Consider the following 10,217-nt stretch of genomic DNA (forward strand, 5'->3'; position numbering starts at 1 on the left):
TATTTGTTTCCCTTTGCTGGATAGCGATAGCTTTCCCAGGGAAAGTTTTAGCTAAGTAAAAGCAGGTTTTGAAACATATAATTATCGTTTCAAGACACCGAACACATCGGGTGTATGTATAAACATATTTTCTCAGCCTGTTTAGTTCAAGGTGTTTTTCGGTTTTAAAAGTAGTCTGTTAGCCGGAGCTAACCGATGCTAATATAATGTTATGCTTTTTTTTTTATATATACATTACAACGTTTACTCCCGCAACCAGCTCTTGTGCCTCATTGAATATTTCTATGTTTAATCAACTGCTTTCATACGCTTTATAAACAAGGCACCACTTAATATGAAACCGAATAAAAACACGTTTCGCTTCACGTTAAGAGGCTAACCCCCTGATAATATTGCTGGTCAGCTGTGAGTTTCTCTGAGTTGTAAGATGCGATTCAAACTAACACAAATACGGTTGATGACTAATGTGACAGTGTGTTTTTATGTTAAGTTATATTGACTACCTTTCGTAACCTTATGGATCATGCAAATGTGTCACAATTTAAGAAATTCATAAATCATTCATTTATCATCATTAATTATCTCTTTACTGTGTTTTTGATTAATGTAGTAAAACATAGCAATACTTTTTTGCACCCTCAAAAATAGAACTGTTATTGAAGGGAATCACATTTATTTTTACTTGAAATACATCTTTTTTTAAAAACTGATGTTTAATAATTATACTATCAGTTAGCCTTTCACATCTCTTGTTTGTTATCAATATAATTTATCAGGAGCCGAAACGTTGTTCAGGTAAACCACTGAAATGGAATCTAATTAATTAGTTTTATTTATTTAATTGATTCTGTTTTTGGCTGTAATTTGATCATATATCTTAATGGAAAAGTCCGATCACATTTAGAATGCAAACTTCTGAAAGTACTTTAAGTATGAAATTATGACATAGGCTACTTTTGAATAAATGATAAGTGTTTTCAAGAGCAATTCAATTTGAATCCATCCTTGTTTGTCAAACAGCACTATTGCCACCTACTGGTTTGTGACGTCACGGTGCAGTATCGGCTGTTGAACAAGTCCCTGGCTGCGTCCGAATTTGTGGGCTCCGTCTTCCAAGGACGCAGTTCACCTGGACTGGATCCTTCGAAGTCCATGAGGAGAACAGAAGAGGTTTTGGCTGTGAATTCAAACAGGTCTATCTAGCCTTCTGCTTTCTCCACCTATGCTCTGTCGCTTAGCCACTGGTACATGTGATATACAAAACAGGAAAAGAATCAATACTGAACTTTTCAAAACTGTTTCTTTTTAATTATTTTTCTTCTTTTTATTGTAAAGTGAACAAACTCATGAGAATGCAGAGTTTATTAAAGGTGACAACAACCGGGAGCATGAACAAATAAAAGCCAATGTAATGATATAAACCCTAGTCCGTTAAATAACTTCTCTGATGTTGCTGCTATTTTCAAAAATCCATTACTGTAAAAATGTCCATAGCTGCATATTGGTTATTTATTCTCCAGGTGCACAGTTTTTTATATTGTTAAAACACTTTACAGTACAGTATTTTATTGTTTATCTTTTAACTCTACACTATAATGTTATTCTTATACGTTTTTCAAAGGTCCACTTTTGTGTGAGCATTTTTTCCTACAATTTTTTTGCTGCTGTAAACACCAGAATTTCACCAGAAAGGGGTTTTCTATTCTGTTATATTCTGTCAAAGGGGTAGAAAGATATAAGTAAATCTAAACAATGTATGTATAAAAATATATCTAGAAAACCTCTAATATTCAACAACAAAAATTACGTAGTTAAGAAAATTGTGCAAAATAGCAATTAAAAATAAAAATATCAGATTTGTAGTCACCACACTACAGCTATATTAGAATCTGTCCTTAAATTACAGCCAAACCCATTTACACAGAGACAGATAAAACCTTTACGTAAACATTACCACCAAATATCTGACTCAATAACAATTAAAACAACTATTTTCATTAATTTTAGACAGAACTATTCACATACTTGTATTATATTAAACTGAACTTCCAGTATTCACCACTGTTTAGCGCCAAGTGCCTTCTTTCTCTGATCAAGGAGCAGCCGGCTTGCTTGGTCTCGCAATGAATCTCGGAATAACCAAGGCTACATAGGATACACCGGACCCGTCCTTCAAATCGGACAAAAAGGACAAATTTGTAGACCACATTATGAGGTGTCTTGGAATCCGACCAGATCTCACCACCACGCTGTGACGAAATCGGCCTTCACATCTGGCCTTCAGAGGACGCATCCCATAAATTCAAATGCAGTCCCAGTGCTGTACCTGGTGTTTGTCACAACACGCTATTTTCCATGATGGCGACGACCATTGCACCATGCGAAGCAGAGAGTAACAGATTCATGACTTGTTTTTTTGTCTGGCCAGAAGTTCGATGGCTAATCCTCCCTCTTCAAGTTGGCAATCCAATGATAAACCCATGGAGGATAATTAATTGGAAAGCAGAAATAAACATTTTTTTTCACTTTTACCTGATATGTTACAACTGCCATGCACATGGGCATTGTCACTTAGCTCTCGTGAGTTTCAATGGTGAAGTCCTCTCGAAATCTTAAATAATTGTTGCTGATTGCAAGGTTGTCTGGTATTTTTCATTGATTTTGTTTGTTAAGTGGGGAGAATGGCGCCAGGTTTACTGCACCGTGACGTCACTGCCGGAAGATGAGGTGTTACTATATTTGCGTAAAAACGGCCGCTCCCGGACTCTGCTTGCAACAAAAATTATTATTTTTATTTTTTTCCTGATTAAAGCTAAATTTGTTAAATCACCGCAACGGTATTAGTGTTAGGTATAAATAATGATCCACTGATTCTTCCTTGCTGACCAGACTTTTACTTTAACCAAGGTAATAGTTATTACATTACCGCAATAGTGCTCTCACATGTAATCATGATCTGCATTTTATTTTCCTCTCCAGCTGAATGGCCTGTCCTCTGCCGCCCATCCTGTCGGATCTCACCTCCTTCATTTCCTCTGTGATTCCCCATGGCTTCGCCTTGGGCCCTTCACTGCTCTGTGAAGGTAGCGTGGGGCTCTGGTGGGTCGGTCGCGCCCTGCAGGCAGGAGCCCTGCTAGGTAGGCGGGATGACACGCAGTGGGTCGCCAAGAGAGTTCCAGGCCCAGAAAACCACATCCAGGGCAGCGAACCCACTGGAAGCAATCAAGCAACAAGAGTTGGTTTTAGCAGCTCTGGGGATAAGAAGGTGAAAAAGCTTTTAGACAGATATTTGAAGGGCCATTTTTCCTACTAAAATATGTTTGGTTTTAATTTATTTGCTAAATTACAAAATTGATAAAATTTCAAATTTTGTTTTAAATCTTAACACCTTATAAGAGACAAACTTAAATTCATATACCTCATCTCTGGTTAGTGGTTAGGCTTAAGGCTCATTTTTATAATCGTTAATTTTACATGTCTGCTGTGTGTTTTAAATTACTGCTACTTTACTAGAAAAAGAAAAGAACAGCAAACAGAATACATTTTTTGAAGAGATAAATAAAGAAGCTTCTTTTATTTTAATTAAGATTTTTTATTTAAACTTACTTGCTACACATATTAAGACATTTTATTTATTTGCTTTTGCCTTTTTTTCAGTATGTGTGAATTTTCAACCCACAGCCTGATTATTTTTTTTTATGATTTTGGTGCAAATGTTCTACTGTAAATTAAGTTGAAAAAAAAAAAAAGTAAACAAGTCAAGAAAAAAAGGTAAAAAGCTTATTGGAAAGTTGAAAAGTAAACTTAAAAAGTTAATAAGCCTAGTAAACAATTATATTTATTTTATAAACTGAAAAAATGTAAGTGCCAGTATCAGCATTAATTCCTCTGAGGTTATGTTGTACCTAAAAAAAAAAAAAAAATTGTTTCTTTTACTCAATTTTTTTTTACTGTTTTTCATGAATTTCTTATAGAAGCTATTCTGATACTTTTCTTAATATATTCGGGCAAGTTGGTGTTTCTTGTTATTACATTGACATTATTTTTTGCCATCAAAATATCCATATTCTTTGAATGTTACAAAGGTAATAAGGTCCTATCCTGGAGTCCAATAATACTATTGGCTTGAAATTTTGATTTTCCAAGTATTTCAACAAGTACCCTATAAAGAGTTTAAGCACAAATCGCATAGTAAGTATACTTCTTTTATGAAATGGAGGGTTGAATATGATTGAGATCATTTTCCTCCATGTTTTGCCCTTGTTTAAGCCATCTGGCTTCTGAATTCAGGTAAATTTAAGGAATATTGTTGTAGGTCTCTGTGTTTATTTGTTTGTTCATTTTTTGCAATGAACCCATAACAATGGCAGTGACTTTGCCCCACAGCATAATAGTGACTCCACCATGTTGGCACATGGTATTGTGTTTTTAGGCCTTCTATCATCAGTCAACTTCATGTCATTGTGAAAAAACATTTCAAGGATTGTCTTGTCTGACTCCTTTAGAGGAAGTATGCATTTGACTTGTGGTACAACTTAAAGATGAGTTTTGGACATTCTTTCTTGGCTGCCATGCAAAATATAAACAGGCTTCACTGTAGACAGTTATTTTGGTACAGCGGTATCTTCCGTTTCGTGGCATGCTTACCATTTCACAGTTACAGTTAGTGCAGCTACATGGCAATCAAAACCTCAAATTGAGACTATGTATTCTGTATGACGTGTTTGTTGAATTTATTTCTATTTTTATTTTTTATTTTAAGTCTTTCACTCATTCTGGTAGGTTTTTGCAGTAAATACTCAGGAAGAAATTGCATGAAAGATCAGTAGCGGTTCTGTGAAGGAGCTGCTGAAAGTGAAATGCATGCATTTGACAAATGAACCTCTTCAACATTTTTAATTGCTCTTGTTTCCTTGAATATTTTCATTTTGTTCAATCAATAGTCTTTTTTTTTGATATCTTGATTACAGTTTTCATATCCGCAGCCTATTAAACTGCATCACCATAAAACATTTTGGATTTAGTGCCAATTTTAGAATCCATAACAGATTTATTTTATCCTCAGACTTCAAACCTGTGGAATGAGGCATTCACTAAGCATATTTTATGGCCTGTTTTTACCCGTGCACTTGAACTAGAATGGACATTTAGAATATAAAAAGCAGCAAACGCTCTGTCCTAAAGATGCTGGTTTCATAACCATAGCTTCTGTCTGGCTGTTAAATTGCCAGAATCCTCCATGTCTGAGTGACTTCAAGGCATCAGTTTGCTTCAACCTTGAATTTCTTCATAATGGTGTCTTGGTCTGACGCTATTTTGCATCGTTTGCAGGCAGAAAGGATGAACTAAGTGCGAGACATTGTGCTCAATTAAGCCTTTGACACCACGGCAAGATAATGAATTGGTCCTTAGAATTTTTTTACCAAATGTTCTGGTCAGAAAATGCAAAGCGAACCAGTGAGGCGCTGCTCACATGAAGGGATGTAGCGGTGATAGTTTTCAAGGAGTCTTAAAGAGGCGCTGTAAAAGCACAACCTGTCCGTCTGAGTCTGACCAGGACAGCAATTACGACCGGTTTTATTTATACTGTTGATGAATAGTCAGGCCAAATAGAGGAAGTACTGAGATTAAGGGTAACAAAGCGACGACATAGAGGTAAACTGAAACCCTGGCTCAGACGTGCTCTTAATAAAAAATAAAGGCCTGTGATTTAAAGCTTTATTCTAATTCTCATTGTAATGCTCCTTGCAGCATTTTGGATAAACTTGGTGGATTTTTACTGGATAAAAAAAAAAAAAAAACTTTCTGATAAGAAAGAAGTATTGTTAAGACTTAAAATAAAAAATGCATGAGGTTGTTTTTCTGGATTGAGACATACGGTCTAGTTTTGCGAAGATTCTGCAGGTAAGGAGGAAGTTCGTCGAAGCTTCTCTAGTATTGGATTTACCAACATGTCCCGGTTTGTGTAGTATTTATATCTGTTCTAGAAAAAACACTCCAGACTGGTTGAATATATGAATAGTTCGTCAAAACACCTGACAACAGCTTGAAAAACATTTATCATTAAAGGGATTTTTGTAATACAAATATGTAATATAATTAATTGTACTTTATGGGTAAAGTTATCAAAGTAAGCTTACCCATAGTAAAGTTACTTTGATAAGTAAAGTTTATTCAATGTTTTCCAAATGTCTTTTTAAAACACTGGTCCAAGCATCAAACCCTGTGGAACTCCTTAACAAACTAATTGCTTTTGTGTTTTATAGGAACAAATGAGAACATCAGCAACTCCAGAGGCACCTGTACAAGGAGCCATATGGTTCAAGTAAGTCTACACAGTAATTTGTACAAAAGTAAATAGAGAAGGAGAACATTTTCTGAGCCTTCACTGAATTGCAAACAATATAATCAGAAAATGAAAGAGGTCAAGAACCTCCGCCTGTTCTTCTTTTTCTCCACTCGGATCCAGTTTCAATTCTCTCTGCATTTTGTGTTGTAAAGTTATGCGTAAGTTTTCTTAAAAGACTCGAGTCACGGTAACTCTTATTCTAGTCAGACAAGAGGATTCACTTTAGCAATTAGTTTAGATCTTTGCACACAACCTTTTCCAGTAGAACCCTAATTGATATTGAATATGAGTGTTAGTAACATATCCCTCAAATATTCATGCGTTTGAAAAAGCCACCAATGAACCTAATCCCTCTCCGCCCTGGTTTTCTCAACATAAGGCGGCCAACAAGACTTCAGTAGTTCCTTTGAAAAAAACTAATCACCTCAGGAATTTAGTCAATTTGTTTCAATCTTCATTATTTCATCCAGAATACCTGGATTAAATATGAGCTAAAAACCTGCAGACATAAAAAAAAAATCCCAAATTTAATGGTCAGGACTTCAGATCATTCTTGGATGAGGATTGTTGATACTTCTGTCCTGTTCCCACTCTATCCCTTATATTTCAGATCATTTTTGTCTTTTAGTGAGCTGTTCTTTCACTGCTGTTGTCTCATTATCATCCACTCCTCTGATCTGTTGATAGTTACATCTTGGAAATCATTGTCTTCTGCTCCAGGCTGTGTACTCTGAGGTGCCCTGATTAAACACTGCCCTATTTTTCTTCACCACAGAGGGAAACTAAAAGGAGGAGAGAAAAAAATTATGCTAGTTATTATGCTAGATTCATGTGATAATCTACTAAGAGGGACATTTACATAAACTTTTAAAATAAGTACTTCTCCTAATACTCACTATGGCTGCATTATTCATAATGTAAACTTTATTCCCACATCATCATGCTACAGATGCTTCAGTATAATCAGAGTTTCCAACCAATCAGTTGCATTCAGATTAAATATGTCATTTACGTTTTTTATCCCTTAGATTTGCCTGCCGGGCGCGATGCAGAGCCCAGCAGAATGTGGTGGTGCAGTGTGCGTGTGACAAGGTGTGTGAGGGAGTGTGTGTGGATGTGTGTCTGCGTGTTTGTCAGGACATCCATCCAGGAACGGAGCTGGTGGTATATGATGATGCAGCAGGAAAAGGTTTGAGATCAGGCGATGCGGGTGAGTCCAGTTTTTCAAAGCCGAAAGCGTGGCTAAAATCTAGACTGATCAGTGTAGAAATGACTAGAAGTGATGTGAACGAAAGCATTTAAATTAAAAGAGGGCCCTTTATTTACTTTACTGTTTAAGCTCTTAGAACGAAGATCTTTGGCACAATCTCAAACCTCATGACCAGAGAAAATTCATTCTAGCTTGAAGTTTTGTAGTCTGAATTTCGCATTTACAGATATTGGAATAATTTAATAATACCCTCTGACTGAACATTCAAGGATAGAAAGTTAGACATCAACATTTCACAGGAATAAACTTCAAATTAAGATGATATCTGGTGATAAAAAATATTCAGTGAAATGATTTCTTTATCAGTTAAATAAAAATTCAAGCAAGAAAACAAAACCATTATGCAGCATTTGTCATGTTAGAATTAGATGCGCTGCAGCTCCGCTAATCCCTCATTGTTTCCGGTTGGTGGAGCTTTTAAGTGCTATAATTGATGGAAGAACAAGAGCTTCTTGCAGAAAAAACCCTGCAGCAATGCTCTCTGGTTATCTTATTAAACTGGCCCCATCTCTTAACACGTTGATTCAAACAGATTGAGCCTATAAACCCCAGAAACAATTAAAAATACTAAATTAAAGATAATAACATTGCCGGTGGATGGCCGCAGGGATGGTACACTGTTGTAATGGATTTGAAGTGAGAAAAGAAAATTCAAACATTGGTGGGAATAATGAAAATAACGAGGTGATGAAAGAAGCTTTGAAATAAATGAAGAGAAATGATGAAAGAATAAAAGAAGCAATGAAACTAAATTCAAACATTAGAAATCACTGGAGCACAGAAATCCTTATAAAAATATTTATGTACATTACTCATCATAACAATTTAATGAGAGCGTTGAGGCAGAATTTGGAAGTAAAACAACAGATAAGAAAAAATGTCCATTTGCACAAACAGCCTGCATTTGTGCACATTTTTTATTTTGCTTTTCATTTATCTTTACGATTAATCGAATAATTAAATGAGAAATAATCAGTTTGAATTGCAAACTCTTTAGTTCTTACTTTAATCATTTGCTTTATGGCCACAGAAACATTATTTACAGTAGGTCTAGGGAAAATTAATGTAATACAAGATATTTTGTAAACATGAAAAGGGCAATATACAGCACCCTAAATAAAGTATTTAAACTCCTTCGAACTTTTCACATGCTGTAATGTTGGAACCACCAAACTTCTTTAATTGGATATTTTTTTGCAGAACATAAAATAAGCCTTGTTTGCTTATAAAGCATAATGAAAGTGATACACAATTAGTTTTCATTTTTTTTTATTTTTTACAAAACCTAAAACCTGCATATTTCTACTCATCCTGCTGCTTTAAAACTCTGAAATAAAAGTAAATGCAACTCATTTACTCAAAGGAAAAGTCTGGTTACATTCAGGGTACAAACTTCTCAAATTAGTTTAAGTATGAGTTTTTTTTACATACTTTTCTATAAATGATAAGTGTTTTAATTAGGAGTAATTTCATTTGAATATGCTTTACCAAAGACATCCATGTTTGTCAAAGAACACTACTGCCATCTACCGGTTTGTGAAATCACAGTGCGGTATCGGCTGTTGATCAAGTCCCAATGCTACATCTGGTGTTTGCCACAATGCGCTATTATGATGGTGGTGACCAGAGGATAGGCGAAGCACAGAGCACTTGTTTTTTCTGTGTCCAAAAGTTGGATGGCTAATCCTCCCTCTTCAAGTCTGCAATCCAATGATGAACCCGTGGACGATCATGAATCGGAAAGGTGAAATAACTATTTTTTTTTCTTTTCACTTTTAACAGATATATTACAACATCCAACTGCCATGCACGCGGGCATTGTCAGTTGAACTATAGCTCTCGTGAATTTCAATGGTGAAGTCCTCCCGAAATCTTCAATAACTGTTGTTGATTGCAGACTGTCTAGTAGTTCTCGCTGATTTCTTTGTAAAGCGGGGAGAATGGCGCTCGGCTTACCGCACCGTGACGTTACTGCCGGAAATTGTCAGGAGAGAGGTGTTACTATATTTGGGCAAAAATGGCCGGGCCCAGACTCGGTGTTTGCGACGAAAATGATTGTTTTTATTTTTTTACTGATTAACGCTAAAATCATTAAATCACCGTGAACGTATTAGTTTTAGGTATAAATAATGACCCATTGGTTATTCCTTGCTGACCGGAGTTTTCCTTTAAGAAGCCACTAGATTAGATTCAACTTTATTGTCATTACACAGGTACAGTACAAGGCAACAAAATGAAGTAGAGAGCACATCTAGTCCTGAGTTTAATATATTGTAGATACAATATTAGTGTTATGATGTCAATATAGCTTAAAGCGTTAAGGGTTAGAGGCCCCTGGTAACTGGAGGAGCTGCAGTGATCATTGGCTCAGGTGGGAGATTCTTTTTTTTTTTTTTTTTTCTAACAGTGTCCTGTCTGGCAATGTGGCAATAAGAATAATTGTCTTGATGCCAAAAAGAGCCCAACAGATTTTACTTTCACAAGTGGAGCAGTACGGCAATTGCCATACTGCTCCACTTGTTTCATGCATATAAATTGCTTTATTATAATTATGCAGGGAGTTTTACAGTTTATATGGAAACTGCAATGTAAATAGAG

At 35.7% G+C, this 10,217-nt stretch overlaps 1 protein-coding gene across 2 annotated transcripts in view; it reads left to right on the forward strand.

The window, feature by feature from the left end:
- znf408 (zinc finger protein 408) overlaps positions 1-10,217 on the forward strand; it is a 23,421-nt gene continuing 13,204 nt past the window's right edge. Inside the window, exons 1-5 of one of the 2 annotated variants that reach the window (XM_015384843.1) lie at positions 1-112; positions 1,021-1,193; positions 2,980-3,265; positions 6,267-6,325; positions 7,378-7,559. In XM_015384843.1, the coding sequence (XP_015240329.1) occupies positions 2,984-3,265; positions 6,267-6,325; positions 7,378-7,559 (523 nt within the window). In that variant the 5' untranslated portion in view covers positions 1-112; positions 1,021-1,193; positions 2,980-2,983. The remainder of the gene's footprint in view (positions 113-1,020; positions 1,194-2,979; positions 3,266-6,266; positions 6,326-7,377; positions 7,560-10,217) is intronic. The other variant, XM_015384844.1, reaches the window with a different exon arrangement.

Source organism: Cyprinodon variegatus, unplaced genomic scaffold (assembly GCF_000732505.1).
Source record: "Cyprinodon variegatus isolate N-32 unplaced genomic scaffold, C_variegatus-1.0 Scaffold324, whole genome shotgun sequence".
Lineage (NCBI taxonomy): Eukaryota > Metazoa > Chordata > Actinopteri > Cyprinodontiformes > Cyprinodontidae > Cyprinodon > Cyprinodon variegatus.